Source organism: Halichoeres trimaculatus, unplaced genomic scaffold (assembly GCF_033239565.1).
Source record: "Halichoeres trimaculatus isolate MK-OKI-2021-1 unplaced genomic scaffold, fHalTri1.1 fHalTri1_scaffold_2, whole genome shotgun sequence".
Lineage (NCBI taxonomy): Eukaryota > Metazoa > Chordata > Actinopteri > Labriformes > Labridae > Halichoeres > Halichoeres trimaculatus.
The window spans coordinates 29,126,750-29,147,966 of NW_027437180.1; the positions used below are offsets into that span (position 1 = coordinate 29,126,750).

At 38.3% G+C, this 21,217-nt stretch overlaps 1 protein-coding gene across 1 annotated transcript in view; it reads right to left on the minus strand.

Annotated features, from left to right (window-relative positions):
- The window catches only part of ctnna2 (catenin (cadherin-associated protein), alpha 2), a 335,649-nt gene that overhangs the window by 55,276 nt on the left and 259,156 nt on the right, over positions 1-21,217 (minus strand). The window contains exon 9 of the mRNA XM_074686588.1: positions 16,686-16,838. Coding sequence (XP_074542689.1) covers positions 16,686-16,838 — 153 coding nt within the window. The remainder of the gene's footprint in view (positions 1-16,685; positions 16,839-21,217) is intronic.

Sequence of the window (21,217 nt, forward strand, 5' to 3'; positions counted from 1 at the left end):
TCTAACCTGACCTCAGGGGAAATAGCTACCAGAAGTTGGCTGTCAAACAGCAGAGCTGCCAGCCCAGAATAGCACAGGGTCACTGTGGAGGAAAAATAGGCCTCCCACACTGCAAGAGCAGACATGGCTTCTTAACTAAATGTGTGACACTCTGAGTCAAGTGAACTGCCAAATATTCTTACTCACATTAAAGAGTTGATGCAACAAATCTGTTTGGGTGCTGAAGTCCCACATTCGCCCAAGTGAACCCACAGCAATGACTCAAGTGATCACTGACAGGAGGTGGTTCTCTCACCCTTCCATGTCATAGATGATCAACTTTATTAGTATTCACCAGATTAACTGTCTGATGAAATTTGTGTGAAATTGTCCATCTATTCATCTGCCCATAACTTTTACCTGAAGACTAAGACCAAAAGACCTAAACTCAAACACAAAAACAGGCACTTCTTAAAATACAAATCTCACACCAGGCTGATATTAATTTATTCTTGCACTCTTCAGTTATAAAATCATTATTTCCTCACTGAACTTGATCATTTTATGTATTGTACATCAAAGGTCACAAACCCCCCACCATCATGAGAACACTGTCTTGCTTATTGCAGCATTGTTAAGGAGGAAAAATGTTCCCGGCTCAATGACTCAGTCTTGATTGAGTGTTCTTCTGCTTTATTACCCAGGGGGATGTTTGTTTCCATGGCAATAGTGAAAGCAGGAGCTGATAAAGTATTTCAATATTGATGGAACAAAGAGCAAAATGGAACATGATTTCAAATTGTGCAAGTCAGGCAGGCAAAAACTACAAGTTTGACTTATACATAATGCCACTCTTAAAAAAAAAAAAAAAAAAAAAAATGTTTGTTTCAACTATAAATAGCACCAACATAACTGTAAATATGGGTGGATAAAAAGGATAAACTAAATTGTGACCTTACTTTGGGTTTCTTTTGTAACGCAAGAATAAATACTCTTTTCCTTTTACCCTTTTTTGCTCGTGTTTAGCAAGTGAATGTCGTCATCTACCCACCACTGCTCCCTTAAAATTGCCATTACATGGGAAAAAAAGGTGACACATTTCCGTTATAAAAGGGACATTTCACCTTGGCTATCATAATGGTGTGAAGATTGCATCTTTGTACCCTGTTAGTCACTGCATTGTGATATACAAACTGTGGTAAATACTTTGCACAATTTTTTTTTTTGTAAATACAAAAAAGGGACTAAAAAAAAACATTTTCCAACACAAAGACTTACCACAAAGTAGAAATACAAGGATGACACACAGGTGTAGACAGGCATACACAACATTATAGTCATGTACATCAGGTGAAACATTTGAAGATGTCCCATGATTTTACTGGTATGTATAAAAACAGTTGCTGTGTTTTCTGTGTTAGTGTGTGAGGAATTTTATTTCACTGCAGAGTGTTTGATGGACTTTTGTCTGAATATTATTAAAATATTCTGGCTGTGGGTTGATGTGTGATCACATCAGCCCACAGTCAGCATCACTTTCATATAAAACCACTGCATGACACCTAGCCGCATTCATTAACATGTCGCATTTCTGAGTCAAACAGGGATTTAGTTCCATGTAACATGTGAAATTATCTCCCCTGTGGCTGCCTATAACGTAATGAGATCAGACCAATGACTATATATGATTCAAATGAACCCAAAATAGCGCATATTAGACTCATAGTCCACAATACATGTAATTATATTCCCTCACTGGTGCATATTCAAGGACTTGTGCCAAAAAAAAAAAAAAATAAAAAAAAAAAAATAAAAGAAACCTTCAGCTCTAGCTGGTCTAATAAACTCTGTTTACTACATGCATCTAAAGGAAGATCCAGCCAGTGTGCTAAGTCTAGGTGGTGTGGCCAATGTTCTGTACTGCTAGTAGGAGGGCGAGAAATGTCTTGTGTGCAAACAGCATTTGCATACTCTATGAATCGGATCAAAGATAGTGTGATGAGCTGTGCCTGCCTCATGAATATGCATGACAGTGTTCTTCTTGCATTATTAGAGTCCGTTTAGGCTCCTGCTACATGGATGCCTTTTCATTCTTAGTTCCACCTTATCCAGGATATTCTCCTCACCTGTGACCTCTGCTAAACAAACCACAACTTATCTGCCTCAAAGTCTTGAAAGGAGCCCTGGGAAAGGGAGAAGAGGAAATAAATAGACAAAGCAGAAAAACTGCTGAGGACAGAGATAAGACTACATTGGGTCAGAGAAGAAAGGAAATGAAATTAGGTATATGTCCTGTTTGTGCTCGGCTGGATTTATGTTCCCGCTTTATTTATTTCATTGAGGAACAAAAACAGAGGCAGAAGCAGACATGTGGATAAGTTAAGAGCTGTGGTCATGAATTTCACAGGAGGAAAAAGGATCAGACCGACCATAGCAGAAAGAAAGAAAACAAAACATAGCTGAATTTACCAATGGTCAACAAGCTCAAATATCACAACATCTCTTGTGATATCACAGATGCCATGTGCAAAACTAGTACAAAAAATACAAACAGGTAAGTTTTAGAAGTTATGCAGGAATGAGATTTGGATAATTTTCAACATGTGCTACAGTAGTTACCTGCCATTTAAAAAGACTCAAGAAGTCAAGCTATTATACTTCTCTGAATATTTTATGATTAGGATAAGACTTGAACTTTTTTTTTTTTTTTTTTTAACTTAATGACTCTCCTTTTTGCCTGCTTATTTTCCCCCCATGTTTGCAACACTTAATCATCTAAAAGGAGAATTCTAATTATTTATAGTGCAACCGTTGGTGCCAAATTCTCTTCATCTCCAAACCCGTCACTCCACATTTGACAAGGAACAAATCCCTCTCTACCCATCTACTCTATTGTCTCATGATTACTGAAAAAATGCCAATTTTTGCTTCTGGATATCTTCATATTGCTACTTATATAAGGGGGGATTAGTGTTGCTCTTTTTAAGTCCCAACTTTGACTCAGGGGTGCACTGTGAGGCCACTTAACATGCAGACTAGAGGTTCTGCAGACTCATAAACCTTTCATATGCTTTAACTACAACTCTCTGAGCTTTTCTTTGCCCCCTTTCTGTTCCCCCACCTTTTTATGTATTTAATAAAGCAAGGTACAAGATATTGTTATTTGCTTCATTATTATAAAGGGACACACAGCAAGACCAATTAGGTTACCACAGGGGTAGTCATCATTCATACTAAGCACATAATAAAAGCTGTGTAAATTAATTTAATTCCACGTATATGTTTTTTCCCAAAAGACATGACCTTCAGTATTTCTCTCTTTACCTTTAACAAGCTGTCTAGGGCAAAATCACAGCATCCTCATATTGTGAATTTTTATTCACTAACACAATTAATCAGTGGTGGATGGCGCTTGCCACCGTGAGCCTGCGTTATTCTGCATTTGTATTGGGGTAAAAAGCAGTGCTTCTAATTAGGAGAGATGATCTTTTTTTCTATAATGAGAATTGATGGCTTTTCTTCTGCACCACCAAACATTTTCTTTCCTTTTTCTGAGGCCTCCATTCCCTTTAACTCCCACACACAGACACACTTTAGAGCTGTACATAGAAAAGGACTAAATGAAGCACGATGTGATTAATGGACTTAATTTCCAGCAGATTTGACTTCATGGTGACAGCCCACTTCACCTCGAAAGCTTTCTGATGATTAGATTTAAGCCTGTGGCATAGAGACTCACAGCTTACAGATGACGATCCCTGCATGTCCTCTTTTGATAACTGATGCTGCTTCTACCGGTCCACATGACATGGAGCATTTCTGCTTGCATTTCTACAAACATGGCGCCTTTGTAACAAATTGTTGCTGAAAAAGTCAAAATGAGAGTTAAGAAGTACATGGAATTATGAAAACACTTCTTTAAGATTCGTTATCAATTTTGGATTTATCTTAAAAGCCACTCTAAAGAGGCTCCTGCAGAGGACAGATGCAGCATTTCTAAATCAGTCATCTTGTAAAGCAGTGAGCCCTAAGTCTGCATTCTATAATCTCGTTGCCTCCCATGGGTGTCAGAGCCGCCTAATTTTCGAACACAAAGACAGCCTCTCTCTATGTGGCTTTGCAAGCCTGTGCTAATGCTGTGTAAACATTGCTGCTGCTGTTTGCCACTGATTTAGCACATGTTAATATTACATGAGACAGAGGGGCCCTTTGATGATGTAAGTGAACACTCAAACTAGGGCTTTCCACCTCGGGGAAGGGGAGATGGGGCTGCGGAGCGGCTCCTTTGAGACTTTGTTCACTTCCGCGATTGCAATACAGCTTGGTAGGAGCTGAGAAGCATCATGGGGGATTGTTCTTGATGTATATACTGGGGGCTGAGGCAACAAGAAATGATTAAGAGTATCAGTGCAACAAAAAAAGGCTGGTAATCACAGCTTTAGAAATTGATTAAAAATTAAATAGTGACCACATTGATGTTTGGTTTGCTTCTTCAGGCATAATTAATGAGATAGAAGATCAGTTTCAGTGGCTTGTACTTAGAAATCAAAGACTTGTCAAAAGAGGCTTGAAATCACTGCACCCGGTCCCCAGTTTTTTTTCTTTTGTTTGTTTGCTGTTTTGTTTTGTCTCCTGATCAGAGACTTGATGTGAAACACTTGGATGATTTTTATCCAATGACTTCACATGTCAACTGTGGTCTAGCTTGTGAAACTACTTCCAGCTGGACAAAGTGAGGATAGATTGCAGTTGTCAAAGCAGTTTGAAAAAGTCAAAGCCTATGATTTAGTTGTGTTGATTCCCGCAATTTTACTTACAGATTAAAATAATTGAAAAAGGAACCAGTGGTTATATGTGGTTTTATTTCCGTGATGGTGAAGCGTTTCAGATACTTGAGAAAAGAAAAAGACAATCTTGGCTCGAGTTCCTGTAACTCACAAATTGAAAGCCATCCCATGCCCTGTGCAGTAATGTAAGACAGGCTTGGTTCTGGCCTGCCGGGTGAAGTGATCTCTATTTTGTTCTCTTCTGTTCCACCTGTGTGCTCAGACGAATTCCCTCTCTCTATCAGAAGCCTATGGCCAGTCTGTGTCTCCAGGGAGACATCCTTCATTACTGCTGCACCAACCTTTGATAATCCCACACCTCCCACAGCCACTACTGGACACTTCTGTGATGATGAAGCCAGAAACCTGACCTTTGTTTGTTGTTCTTAAGCCTCTGAGGTCTTTCTTTCTTTTCATCTTTCTTTGACTTCCACTGGAAATTTAAAAACTGAAAATTTTGAGCAAGTGCGTAGAAATCTGTTTCCATGCACGAGAGCTTTTGATGTGTTCTCACACAAACTCGCAGCGCAATGTCATCAATAGAGCTGTATAAGGACGAGCAGGCACGGAATGAGAAGATCTGTTTCAGGAGAGAGAACAGACTCTTGATGAGCCATTAACCTGCTGTCGGTGAGGTAAAATGGCTGTGGGACGTGGTTTAATTTACCCTTTTATCAAGAGGTCGTTGAATTGATGAGCCACAGGAAAAGAGTTACACCCCTGGTCTGGTGTGTTAGCAGTGCTGACAGTGAACAGGTTGAAGGAGGAACTGGAAAAAAAGTCAATATCTCCAATCAATCTAAGCTTTCAGAGAACCACTTGTGGTCAAATCTATAAAACTAATAATATGGATTTGGGCAGACCCCTTGAGAAGGAGTGCTACAATTTGAAAAAAGGAAATCATTGGAAATCTCCTCTGAAGCACCCTTATTTGTTTCTTTGGCAAAAGTTGTTATTGAAAACAGAGATGTATTTTGGCACAGCAGGCTAAATGATTTCCATTTTTTTTTTCAAAATGTATTTTTTTCTCAGCTACGGATATATTTATCTATTTTTTTTTTTTGGCTGGGCCTCTTCTGCATTCCATTTGAGAACCCTTTTCAAAAATATTCATCAGCAGTACAACGATTCAATTTTCACTTTGAAATAAGCTGCCAGAGAGTTCCATGTGCTCCCCTTGCCATCAATTACTATCTCTATGGGTAATAAATTTTATTAGACAAAAGATTGCGTCTGAAGGTCTTTCCATCAATGAAAAAGAGATGGGCAAAAGTGAAAATTATGGTCCATTGTATGCTGCATGGGGAGTGCATGTTGTATGCTGATCCGTTTTATATGAGCAGATTTATGTCCTCACCAACTCTAGCTCATAAAATCCTAATCAGACATGACATGACAGACATGTTCACCAGAAAACAGATAATAATCCGACATTTCCAAAGTCATGACTATCATTGAAGCACACTATTGTGTATTCTAAAAGACTAAGATCTTTATTTGAATTGGTGTCCCCACGCCTGGCTTTAAAATACTTGTTTCTCTTTGTTACATATGCAGTGCATTTGAAACAATACACAGCAGAGCATCCATTATTCTGACCTTGAAAACATCGGATAGAAGTTGTAAAAATAACATGAAGGCACACAGGTACAGTACGTCCCCCGATACAACAGTATATTTTCAAAAAAACCTCATTGAACAGCTGAAAGCTTGGTGCATCCAATGAATCAAGAGATGCACATAGATTTCGAGACAGATATTCTTGAAGATTTTAGATCATTGGGTGGAATATCTTGCTCGAATGACACAAATCTTGACTCAAAAGTACATTAAATGTACATTCTTTCTTTGTTCGTTTTCTTTTTCTAACCTACTAGAAAAACACACAAAGTTTCTGTGTAGTTCCCTAATGATGTATGCCAGGCTTATTAAACCTACAATGTACTGCACTGATAGGTTGAAGGATTTATTTTCCTGGTTCTTTTTTTTCTTTTAATTTTCTTGCAATTTATAACCAAGATCTAAATTAATGATACTGATTTGATATAAGGCTATTAATTGTTCAACGCCACAGCACTGAGTTTAAGGTCGCCATCTAGTCTTCTAATCAGTGCATTTCCAGATCCTTTTTTGTCTTCAGCAACAATAGAGAAAATAAATCATGTCATGGGTAATGAGATAATATCAGCTTTAAGTCTTGTCTGGATAGTGGAGACAAGAGGACATGTCTGGACATCCTGCATATCCAGAACCCTATTGTTCTCTTCCGGGATAAAATGAAGATGAAACACGAATTGGAGGTATAAATGCATTATGGGGCGTCTAAAGTGATATGACTAAGCCCCCATGGGCACATGACATAATTAGGGATTTATTCTGGGCTATATATCACATTACCATAGGATGTCTACTTGTTCAAAGAGCGGAAGCATGCTACTATGTCAAGCCTTATTCCTCTTTGCTTCCTCCTTTGTCATACTTAATCTTGTGTAATCCACTTAGCGTCACATCTGAACAACATGACAGGAATTCCTCTGCTCCTCCTGTCATGAAGCACCTTTACAGAAGCCATTCCATTTCTTACTGGGAATGCTGACACAGTTTTTGTCTCCTAGCTAAGCTTACCCTGAGGGTAATTTGTTGGCCAAGGTTTGGTAAAAATATGTCACACAAACAGTGACACCAATTACTTCATTCTGTGAGATATAATCAACCCTGAAGCTGACTCCCCTAAGCCCGCAGGGGAAGTATGAGGGCAGTCTTTTGTGGATACATGCTTGATGCTGGTGTAATTTGCATTCGATTGGTGTCCCCTTTTAGGACAGTGGAGATGCAACACAGAGTTCCCCCTACAGAGCAGAAATATCTGTTTGAGGTTAGAGGATTTTCTGATTACATCCCGCAACAAAAGCTGTAGTTCATTGGAGGGAGGGCTGATGACCAATTTTCCTGAAGGAGACTTGGACTGGGTCAGAAGAAAGATAAAAAAGATAAATAAAAAATAAATAAAAACCAAAGAGGAAAACTGGACCACTGTCAGGGTTCATTACTGGACAAAGTAGCTTTTATAACTGTTGTTTGGATTCTGACACCTTTAAAACTGGGAGATTTATAATCTGACAGGACAAGGGGCATTCTCAAGGGCTGATATCAGGAGCAGCATCCTGCGTCTTTCTTGTGTTGCTTGGTAACAAACCTGTATAACTCAAGTAGTGCTGTATTACTAGCTGAGTTAATGGAGTTGGATAAAAGACTGAATAGGCACAACATTATGCTCAGTTGTTTTTAACTTTTTGATACTACTTGCTAGTTTTAGAAGTGGAGTACAAAATAAGGTCTAAATTAACTTTTCTTTTCTTTTTTTTAATATTTCACTCATTTTTTTTTATTGTATTCTATTTTACTTAGTAGCACTGATGCTCCTGCAGATAAGGAGGAGCATAATACAAGTGCCTGTCAAAAGCAAAAACTAAAATAAGAATACTAAAAAATAATTTTATCCAGACAAATAAAAGCTTCAACAAACCAACTCCATGACGTGTTTTAGTATTCCTCATGCTTGGCACTCTCTGATCAACTGATCATCCCTCAGAAAAAGTAGCTGTTTCCATGCAGTGTGTATCTCCCAGTCACACAGTCCCACTGGGACTCACTGGTTCAGTCTTGTAGCAGTGTTGATCACCGTACATCAAAGTTAAGTCTTGTTAAGACCACCGTTAATACACTATTGTCAGTAATGACTGCTGAGGGCAAAAAATTCTGAAATCAGGTGGTGGATGGATTTTTTTCCCCCTCTAGATATTGCAGTCCACAGTTTCTCAGGTAAATCTTTGGCTTCCACTTTAGAATATTTTTGGCCTGATTAAATATTTTGAACCTTCTTACACCATTTTAAATAAATCTTAACAAGTAATTGATGAAGACAAAGTGGCCTTCAGGCAAGCGCTGTATTGAATAGCCTTTGGCAGTGAAGTGAAAAACAATTATATTCTGACTCAAAACAACATGTACTGTTGGTGCTGTCTTATTCAGACTTTAAGTTGAAAATAATCCAAATTATAGCTGTATCTAAAGATTTTTTTGACTTGTATTTTGTTGGGCAATAAAACATTCATGCAATATGAAATTAGGTATATGTTCTTGACTCAAGGCACGTTTTGCATGGCTTCTATCATGTGAGTAGAGCAGGTTAATCTCTAAATTTTTACATACAGGAAGACAGAGTTGTTGCTTCTATGGCTGCAAAAGGCTACAAGCATACTGTGGCCCTGAAAACTGGATGTACTGCAGCTGAAGAAAAGAACAAATCATAAAAACTAGTTTGCATGTAGCACACACAATAGAATTGTTCCCGAGGTATACAAAAGAAGGTAAACACAGTCAAACGTGGATGAGGCACCTTCATGTTTATGCACAAAACATTTTAGTTTATCATACACAGGCAAAAAAATCATCCTTCAGTCAGTGTTTCCCCTAGGTTCACAGCCCTGGGAGGGCGGTGACATTGTCAGCAGTGAGGGTAGGGAAATGTTGCATCTTTACTTGTCTGTGTGCATAAATGCGCACACGTGTTTTCAGAATTTGGTCATGTCCAAAGAGAAATATTTTATATTTCCACTTAAATGTTTGTTTTTCCGTCAAAACTAATTGGTTTGTGATGCACATTGCATGCTATCATTAAGCAGAAACTTTTCACTCATTTCTAAGCTTCCTGACCTTAAAGTTTGAAAACCTTGCTTAGAATGATGAAACAGTTTCTTAATAAACATTTTCAGGATACAAGACTTTGAATCATCATTGAATAAACTGAACTGTTTAGTTCATGGCTAGTCAGTGCAGACAACCTCTAGCAGACAACCTCTAAGCTAGTTAACCATGATGGTCTCCTCAATTTAAACTTATTTATCTCTACGCCTATTACTTGTGCCTTTTACAAATTCTAACTCTCACTGCAAGAAGATGAACTGCCTTGTTTATCAGAATGCCATCTTGTCTCTGGAAGTTTCAGGCGTATTATCAGCACGCAATACTCTATGACCTTTGACGAGGATATGAATAGTCAAAGGCTGTAAATGTGGGAAGGTGACTAAAACTGCAAAAGTGCAAAATTGAAAAAAAAAAAAAAAAAAAAAACGCAACAGACAAATAGATCATAGCAGTTGGTAGACTGGTCTTTTCTTCTTTCTTGTGTCATTATAAGTTTTCTTTCCATTTTATTCATGATTAAAAACTGCATTAACTCATATTCTGTGGTGTAAGTAAAAAGTAAGAAAAAATAGAGCAAGGCTTCTCTCTCACACTGTGCTGATTTTAACTTCAATGTTCCAGAGGTGACTACAAAAAGAAAAAGAAAAGCCACCAACATTTGTCACTGCAGAAAATGCTATCAAACCATTGAAAAATAATATTTACATAAAACTAAAACCTAGAGGAAGGATATACTTGGATATAACATTTATCTTTTTTTTTATGTTTTATATTCATTTTTAGAATTAAGGATCTTTATACTTTTTTTTAGATTGTTACAGTAGAGTAGTTGGATCCTGTTCCAAAGACTAAATACATTTTTGGGGTGTACTGGGTTGAGGTATAAATTGTAACACTTTGATCATGTATAGATCAGTCAAAAAAAGTCTGAACCTTTTCCATTTTTGAGCTTTTTGTGTTATAATGTCTGTACTTCATACTTTAAGCTAAAACTTGAGACCAAAAGCTATATTGGTATAATACATCATCCTCTGCATTTCAGTGGCTGTACCTTCAAAATGCAGGTTTCCAATGAGACTTGAAACTTTCTATGAAAAGAGAGAATTAATGTTGGCATAAAGGTAGGGGTCATCTCAAACAGACCTGTTTCAGCAGCGATCCATCCACTTCCCAGTTAACCGTCCAGTAAAGCACCTAATGCATTGGCCCCCAGAATAATATTTACTGCTGCAGTCTGTCTCATGTCGCTGAGCCTCGAAGGCCAGCTCAGTATCGGCTACATTCAACTTGATATTGATTATGCATAATCACCAAAGGAATGTCTTTCCCCTTGACTCTGCTCATGTCTAAAGTAAGGTCACTGCTATAAATCCAAACAGGGAAAGACTAATGAACTGGTGAGGGTAAAATGAACATCCCAACTCTGCAAATATGTGTGCAGTAAGCTTTATGACTATGGATCGCACAGCGCAAAATCTGAGTAGTATGAGTAACATTTTCTTTTACCTTAGTGTTGCATTTGCTGCTTGGTTTTCAAGCACTTAACACAGCATTGTGCCAAACAAATTATGAGCTGAATTTGTTATATAACAACTCAGGTATCAAAATGGCAAGTCAATTAAGAGGAGCTTAGGACCACTTCAAAGTACAGTAGTGAAGGATTCACAAAAGATTTAAATAAACGCACATACAAAAGCACGAGGAGAAGGGTTAATCACAATCAAGAGAGCATGCTGCGCCTGTAAAGGAAATAAAATGAGCCGAGCAGCACAATCAAGCAGAGTGTATTGCACACATTTACAAAGGACTTGTTTAGCTATTAAGCTATTCTTGTTAGCGGTTGTTAAGAGCATTGTGGATACGGTGCCTTGCTGCCGATCAGACAGGAATAACACCGTCACTCTTTGGATCAACAGAGAGCTCCTTTGATGGAGTCAAGGTCAGAGGAACACCTAATTCAGACAAAAGTGATGAAGCTAAATGTCCTTTAGCTGTTTAAGAATTACAGCTCCTGCAGCAATAAAAAGAAACCATGGTAACTCCATACATCTAGTGTTCAAATTAGCTCACTAGTGTGGGCAGCACTAATTTATTAAAGGGCTTGGGCCTGCAGCAGCTATGAAAGGAGCAGATTTGGTGACGCAGGAGTGAATTGGCAGTCATACATGTGAAATGAATTATGTTTAATAAGAAAGAAGTGGATAGGACAGGCTCTGAAAATAGAAAACTCTTGACTGGGCTCTCTCTAGATAATATCCTCCTAGATATCATACCGGTCAAAATAACATAAAACAAAACAATGAAACAAAAACCCACACATACCATCAAAGTTAAAAACTGAAACCCCTCTTTATGTGAATGATTCCAGCTTACTTTGGTGTGTAGCTTCAGAGCATTAACTGTACTGAATATAACTCTCGAAGATTCAATCAATAGTCTGATACACAATGTCTGGCAATCCTTAGCTACAATAAACTTCTTGAGCCTCTGAGGTAAGTGCACTGCCACTTCTCTGTGTGCATGTACTTGGGTCATAGTGTTCTTTTGGTAAGGAGCACATCCTGATAGTTGAACGGGTTCATTCATCCAGAGTGTCAGATAAGAAGCCCTGGCTAAATTCTGAGTTTTGTACATGACATTTTTGGAACACCAGAGGGGTGTGAGGAAACATCAGATATGAGGACAATATCATACATTGTTTTGTAATAAGAAATATTTATGTTACAAATGTTTTCTTTTTATTCTGCTAGATAATGGGTATGATGGGGTAGAGTTAGTGACACAGTGATTTTTCCTCTCCATTTTTTGTACGGATAATTTGATAATTTGAAAAAAGACAACAATTTATTTTTGGATTCTGTATGAAATAAAGTTTTTCCACTTCCAATGCACTTACTGGCTGTCTGTTTTCTCATTTGTCTTGGATATTCAAGCACTTTCTTGTTTAAAAGTATCTCTGATTGAGCAGCTGTCAAAAAAATATTCACTTTGTACTTAAACTTACAACTACACAAAAAAAAGAAAAGAAATATGGCTTTCTGGGCCTTCAGTTTTTAAATACTCATTTCTACATTTGATACTTAAAAACAAGTGTGATGAACAACATTCAAAATTGGAAATATTTTACCAAGCTTGTTTTTCTCGAAAGGCACTTGTATGGGAGAGGATTCATTTGGAGAGAGGGTTTGTTTTTCTGGTATGCATTCAAATTGGATTAAAATACCTGAACTGGTGATGGTGAATATTTGATATTTCCAATTAAGTTTAGCCTTGGGAAAAAAAAAAAGAAAATTCTGTGCCACTGAAATATCAAAAACAGGCTACATCTATGACCCCCCCGATACAGATTTTCTATAAACCGATACAGCTAAAACTATTACTTTTCTCATCAAAATGTGTGGCTTTGTGTGTATAACTGTCCATGTGAATGGCTGAAAATAAAATTGATTAATTACAAAAACTCAACAGTGTAGATAAAATAGAAATATAATTTTAGAGTGACGGAGATGTTTTTAGACTAATGCAGGTTAATCACATTAAATTTCAGAGATCCATTACATGTCTTTAAGGCAGAGTCTTTAAACCAAGCATTATAATTAGTGCTTTCCTGTCCCTGGTCAAGATGGCATAATGAGTAAAAGTGTGATTAGGAGAGCCCTCGGGGTGAGCTTGGCTTGGCAATGAGGTGAGAAGAGAACAATGGTGGATAAAAGAGAGATATTGTATACTCTGGGGCTAAATGGAAGAGAATCAAATGAAAACAAAGGCCACATAAAGAGGGGAAATCTTTACGTAGTTACTGATCATGTCCAAACTCCTGGCTAATGGCTTAAGACCCCTCCTCCTTGACTCCAGGGAAGTGACGGCAGCAGCATTGATCCACATGCTAATTAGCATGAAATATTTGATGATTGTGATTGTAGTTGCTATGATGACTGTGTCTCTGCAGGCACAAGTAATGATGATGACAGCAATGAAAAAGACTCTGCAAAGGTTATAAGATGGCTTTGAGTGTTGCTCTTGTGTTAAACTATGAGGAAACCTGGGGGATTGAAGGGCAGATGACATTAGCATGTCTATATGCAGGGAGTAAAGCGTGAGCACAAAGCTTTCACTTACTTATTCAGATATTTCTTGCCACAATAAATGCAACAAACAGAAGAGTAATTAAAGTGAAAAAAAGGTTTTTTTTAATACAAAAACTCTACTAAGATTACTCCTAGCTGTAGTATTTTCACTTGCTCCTTTGATCAATTTTAGTCAAAAGGATCTCATTTTCTTCACGTTTGACTGCCCCATCCATGTACAACCACACTGATCACTCATTTCCATCAAATTGGGCAAATGGTCGTATTACTGTCGCTTTGTGATCACAGCTGGCCATGGCTATTATTAATTGAAAAAGCAACTTGTCAAATTATGAAACAAAATGTGTATGCATGTGCTGCTCTGCCAGTTTCAGTATAATGAACCTGTTTAACCTTGCATGCTCTTCCCAACTAAAGGGCAGGGAGATCAGCATGACTCTTTCAAAAAGTCTTCACTGGCTCATGGAGCACGAGGATTTGGATCAATTGAGGAGTTTTTTCACCATCAAGCTTGTTGAGCTTCAGACAAGATTCAACCTCTGTAACAGAACTGCTGTTAACAAGCCATCTAAACATGAAATATTGTGCGGGGACTCACCAGAGAGGCATTGGGGGACCAAGGGGGCGTTACATCTTGTTTACTTGAGTCTACCAGCCTTGATTGACTCTGGGAGCATCTCTGTGATATACTAGCAACTAAAACTTGGAAGTCTGAACTTGGGTGTAAAACCAGTAAAACGAGATAAACTGTGTGGTCTAGCCTTGCGTCATTGGACAGCCCAATCACTTCAAATAACTCTGAGTCTACCTTTCAGAAAAAAAATCATAATTCATACACTCTAAGGGGTTAATCTCAGAATGCAACAAAAGCAGTCTAACTATTGCCATATGCTTTGCACTGTAAACCAAATACTTCACATGGTAAAGGCAGCCCCCCACACTTGCTTTAAACAATTACAAGACCAGACTAGAATGCCCTTGGACTAAACAAAGTTCGAACATTATTGTATGCAGAGGAAAAATTTGAGCAGAGCATCAGTCAGTCCTCCCTCATCAGCAAACAGCTGGGGTGGACCAAAAGGGCACACAAATCACTCACTCTCTGAGCTGACGTCAAAGGAAGCAGCAGTGCTGTTTTAAGTGACTGAATGTTAAGAGAGGCACACATTAAGAGCTCTAAGGGCTCCTTTGAAAGGGGCCATGAGAACAAAAGGCAACGCCCAGTGAAGGGCACAGGAATTTTATCACAGGACTTTTCTTCTGCCTCACAGCAGTAGGGGGTGAACAAGAACCAAAGGGTAGTCAAATCCCTGATTTAAAAAAAAGGAAAAAAAAGTAAACCTATGGCTTTACCAAATCTCGATGGAGTTTTCTGTATTTGTTTCTTTGTATTTCTTAAATATAGACTTTGCCACTGGATAATGGGTAGGTAGGCACAGTAGTTACAGACAGGCATAATAATATGTTTATAAAAGGCCATGATATTCAGTATGTTCCACTCCCTGAATGCACCACAGTTATCCTGATGTTCTGGATGAACATACATGACACATGAACTCTAATAAAAGGTAGCTGTCTTTAATCTCAGCTTGAGCAAAAGTGTTTTCAAGACCAGTGAGTCGGCCAGTGTGACTGTATGTGATGAACTTAAGTAGAGCCCAATTTTTTATTTAAAAGTGGAAACATCCAAACCAATGGGAGTTTATCAAAGGGCTAATTTTATTGCCTGACAGCATCTCTTTTCTAGGTAATTAATTATCCTACCTTGCTTAGAACAGCCTGGCCAAGGCTATGACCCCCTTTTCTGAATCATCAAATAGTTTGCCAGATCCTCTTAAAGCCCTGCTAAAAGTCCTTTACAGTGGTCTTTAATTAGTACCTTTTCAAGGATAGTGGTTGCAGTCTATCTTTGCTCTCAAGGGTTAATTTTGGCGGTTATCTTAGATTTGGTCTCATTTTAGTCACTTTTTTACCTTTATAGTTTAATTCTAGTTTTAGTAGACAAACGTTCAAACATTTTAGTTTTTGTTCCATGTTTTGTAATGAAAAAAAGGAAGATACTCAAAGGGGGCCAATATCAATGTACTTAACTAATCTCTTTCTACATGAGGCAAAGTAACATAATGAAAAGGGGATTGCAAAGCGTTACCTTTGTATGACCAACTAGGACACATAATATAGAGACCACTATGTAGAGGTGTTCTTTTCATCTATTGTGTCAAGAAATAACATTGTTGATGAAGACTCTGCAACTCTTGATATTAATAACAGCATTAATGATGAGACACTGAGCAACTTGATCGTTTCAGCTCTAAGTAAACCTCAGTATTATGAAACACTGAAAGAATAAAAAGCAAGGTTCTTTTTTTCCAGCTAGAAGCAGCAACATTTGTCAAAGCAGCAGAGCTTCACAAACAGAGCTGAATGCCAAGCATGTCATTTCTGAAATTAAAACTGCAATCAATGCTGGCTCAAGCTTGATGTTGTGGTTGCAGTGTCATTTCAGCCACAAATGTCTGAACAAACAGTTCAGGAGAACAATGCTCTTTGAATTGCAATGTACTTTGATAATGCTTGATTATACTGTCTGGCAGAAAAGGATCTGTTTTGTGATAAACTGTGAAAACAAAGGTGCATATGAGACTGTAATTTAGCGGGTGTTTCATTCAATATCTTAAGATTTCACTGCATTTCTGCTATAACAGTGTAACAGCATAAAAATGTTCTTTATCCAAATGTTGATTCTGCATGTTGTACATGATGAATCTGCATTCCCTGATGGTGACTTCATCATACACCTTTGGTTTAAGATCTTATCTATCGAAGTAAGAATCCCTTCACAGGTTGAAATATGCATACTGAGGCTTAGGATATGAGGTACACCCTGGATTCTCCCTGTCTTTTTAATGAGGAGGGGATGCAGCCCTCTGACACAGAAGTACCTTTATGAGTTGAAATCTCACTTCTATGCACCTTTGTGGTAACTTAACCTGCATTGCTCATAAATTTGCACATAACTTGGTGCATTAGAATAGATAGGTGTGCATATATGTGTGTGTGCCCCCATGTATAATTCATGACTGACCTCCACCAGCTTGTTAGCATGTTCGCGGAACACCTGGGCGTACTCCTTGACTTCCTTCTCGTTTCCACTCTTGGCTGCTTCGATGAGCACGAGGAGAGGGACGTTGGTTTCCAGGAAAGAGTCTGAAATATGGTCCATCACTGCCTTTCTCAACTGGAATACAGAAAGTGAGAGATGGAGGGAAGAGATCATATTAATAATAGTATTGCAGATGACTTCAGTGTATTACATTTGGCAATGATTACATATCACTTAGCATTGTAATGAATCTAGTGTGGCAGCATAATGGGGTTGGAAGGACATAGGGAGGGGAAAAGAAAGAGGAGGATTGAAAAAGCACAGGAGAACTCTCAATGGGCCCAAGTGTAAATTGCTTGTAAGGTGTCATTTTTCCCATAAGGCCTTTTACTGGGGCAGACTTTGTGACTTATATCTTTGTTTATGGAATCGTTTTTGTACCAAACTGGCAGGGGACCGGTTGTTTTATAAGACAATAAATGGACCTGATGCTACTCACTGAGATATCTGATGAGATGCCAGAGGGAACACTATAGAAAGCACAACATTTAAGTCCTTTATCTTACACAAGGAGGGAGTTAGCCACATGAGACCATATGTGAGCCAGACAAGGATACACTAAAGGAAAATAGGAAATAGTCATCTATTAATGTAGAGCCAAGCCTCATTTTTCTGTGCCAATTTCCAGTCTAGCAGACTCAACTGTTAAACACTTTACTGCAATTTATTTCACAGCAAAAACACAGCTTTATGAAGGTTAAAACTCAGGTTCAGTATTGTCAAAATAATTATTATTCAATTAAGTTTAACAAGCTGTTTCAATACACTTTTTAAAAAAATATTATTTCTTGTTGGCTGTTTAACAGTCGTGTGACAATTAGAGCAGAAAGAATTGATACAGCACCAGTTTATGTACGCTAATAACGACAACAAATTAGAGTTTCTGTAACACACCATCATATTTAACTTTCTAAAAACCGCATGTTGCACAGTTAGGGTAAATGTAAACTAAAAAGACAGGAATAAAATCTATATTACTCCTTGACTGTATATCACATTTCTGGCATACGGATGAGGTTATTTCGTCTTTAATCAACAACATGGATGACAAAGACACGTTTTATTTTTCAGGCTTCCATCTATAATTAGGAGCAAGGCAAACATTGTGGGTGCCCTCCTGAATTAGAAATGTAAAACGAGAGGGCAGAGGAAACTAATAGCTGTGACTGACAAGGAACAATTCATTAAACCAACAAAAAAATCATATGTTAGTCCGTCAGTGGCACTTAAATAACCTGGAGCAATTACAAACTTAATTGCTAGCCGACAGAGTGTAGGAGAACAATGGTGAATTATACCCTCCTAAGGGCAGATAATCCATCACTTTCGCCGCTGGAAACAGACTAGATTTGGCCAATCTAGTGGCCATGACAGGTCTGCAAATGCTGTAAACAACCCGAAGCCCACACTCTCTTCAAGCACTCCTTGATCTAGGACTCTATAATCCTTGATCACTGATTTGATGTGATGTGTACTGAGATGTAATGCAAGACTAAAAGCTGATGAACGCTGGCATTTATGAATTGTGAGGACTTGTTTCTTCTTTTTTTTTAAGCACAGAAGGAAAAAGTGTTGAGTGCAATTGTGTAACCTTGCTATCCCATTGCCTGGTGGGAAGGATGAGAAATCAGAAAAGATAAAAATCTTGCACTGCCAGAACTATCTTCACACTATGTTAGTGCCATTGCAGCACTGGAGGAAGCTGTAGAAGAACATACTAATATTCTGTGGTCCCCAGAGGGGGTTGGGGTCGTTTGGGTTGTTTGCAGGCTTGAACTGGAATTACCTCAATGTTTTCATGAAAAAAATGGAGAAACTGAGAACAACAGGGGATTGGTGATGGGCTTATTTTGCGTGGGTATGATTTCCCTTTCTCACAACTGATACTCATAAATCATGATATGATCATTTAGAGTTCCCACTAATTCTACCAAGTTTAGACAGTAGCATGTTCACTTGGGGAAGTGACAAAGTTTAGTTCACTCTAAAATGCAAATCAGCTACTGAAGAACAAAAACAAAGTGGGAGAGCTGTGAGGAATTGTCAGAACAATAAAATATTCATATCAAATTTTGGATAAACAATTCTGCTCCACTGATGTCTGTCACATTTATATCATTTCCAATAAAAGAGAACTGCACAGTGTGTTCATTTTTGCGACAGAACTGCACTATAAACCTGAGTATCCAATAAATTCAGTATGGTACCACTAACTGAGAAAATACACGTGCTTTTCCTCAGCATTCTGTACATACACAAGGATGTGGGAGAGTTTATCTGAGGCAAGCGATAAAAACATCAAAATGCAGTGAATACAAAAGGGTTATCCTGTACCATCTTGGACATCAATGGTGCATTGGGTAAGGCAAACATGTTGAAGGAGCATCCTGTCTCTCATCAGTGCACCACTTTTAAGAAATTCTGTTCATAGAATTTTTTTCAGAATTTTTTTTTAACTTACAGATACAATGTAGCCTGAAACATTTCACATCCAGCCTATCAATTACTCTATTTTCACAGAACAGAAAGACTCCTGTAGCTTACAGGTGGTTGTTGCTTCTGCCATCACCAGTTGATCCCACACATGCACATATGCATAGAAAGCGTGTACGGCATTGCTAGTCTTCAGGATACTCATGAATGCCCAGCAGCGAAACTGATTCTGACGCTGAGTTTCAGTGGAGAAATGATACAGACGAGTGATTTCCCAAGTCGCAATCTCTCCTGCACCATCAGCATTTTAATGCCCACACACACCACTCCCACAGAAATCCATCTTCAATCTTCCAGATCTCTTCTCCCTCTTATACTCCACCCCCTCCATCTCCCCTCCAACACTCCCTTTGTATTTTCTCCAACACTTAAAGGAAATAGACCTGGAATTCCAATAGATAGCAAAGGCTCTGCTCATTATAAGTTACAGGGGCAGCTATTTGTCTCCTCAGTCAAGCGCTGCCACAATTGTTAGCGCTCTGAATGCAACAGTTTTTTTGTTTTACATATTCATATTTGGGAATTACTTGAGAAATGCTATGTGTGTTGTGCCCTGGGTCTCATTTGTGATATATATTTTGCATGCATACATTTTATTCTCCAAGGATGCTAATAGCATGCTGGGTTGTAGTATGTAAGCTGCAGAAGATATGGTGTGAAAAACAGGAGAGAGCCAAACCCTCTGGGGATGATAGATGACAGAGAAGAAGATAGAGGACTACAGAAAAACAAATGGAAAAAAGAGACATGTTATGAGAACAAGTGTATATGCAGAAAATGTTTCAGGGTGTTTCCATGATTTTGGCTTGTGAATGTAAATACTTAGGGGGTTGTTTTGCTGTTTCCAGGAACAGTGATACTTGAGACAAGCGAATGCTTCTGCTTTCTATCTGCAACTCCAAAAGAGCCTCTTCTGGTTTAAACATGCCAGTGCCCATGTGAAAAAGTTTTGCTCAAAAGATTTTCTGTTGAATGCTTTTTTTTTTTTTTCATTTCCAAGGTTACAACTGAGCTTTCATGCACCGTTTCCATGAATAAATGATTTTCTTCACTTTGGACTCTTACCTTGGCAAAAACCTGACTTAAATCACATCCAACACCTGGGATAAATTGGAAGGTCAACTAGAAGCCAGGCCTTATTTCTCACCATCAGTGCTCAACCTCACTAATGCTGCTGTGTCTGAAAGGTGGCTTTTACCTGCAGTCAGGTTTCCAAATCTTGCAGATTGTAGGCTATGGGCAGGACATTAATACATTTGGTTTGGGAATATGATGTTCTTGATGTGTAATATGTTAATGTCTGCCAGAATTATTTCACTGTCCACAGTTTTTGTAAAGCTCCCTGTGAGTGAGTGAATGAATAAATCAGCTCTGCTTTTGGCTCCCGTAATGGACTCGTGATTTTCATAAATAAAATAATGAGGAGAAATTTATAGGGGATTTGGAACTGCAGTGCCAATGAACAGCTTTGCTATCCCAGAATTTTAATTACTTTTGAAGTAGTGCATCACACCTCCTTTTCTAATCCCTCCATCATCCCTCTTATCCTATACAGTGCCTCATTCTGGCCATCAAAGAGAGGAAATGAAAAAAGTTGCAGCACATTGCCCACCTTCAACTAAATGCAGGAAGTATTGTGAAATAATGATCATATATGTACTTAACAGAAGCCAATAGTCAAACGTTTGTTTTGTACACTAAATAGGGGGAGGGCTGTGTGATCAAATATAAGATTAGCATCTGAACAGAATGTTTGCCTTTTAATGGGAAACTGTTTGCGTTATGAGGGATTAGACACCAGCTCCATCATGAAAGTAGAAGTATGGAAGAAACTACGATGCATGTCTGCTGTGTGAAGTGTTAAAACAAAAGAATGACTTTACGGCCACCTGATTAAAATAATTACAACTGAATGACCATGGTTTTTCAAGAGATCTGGGACTACTACCCATGAACCGGAA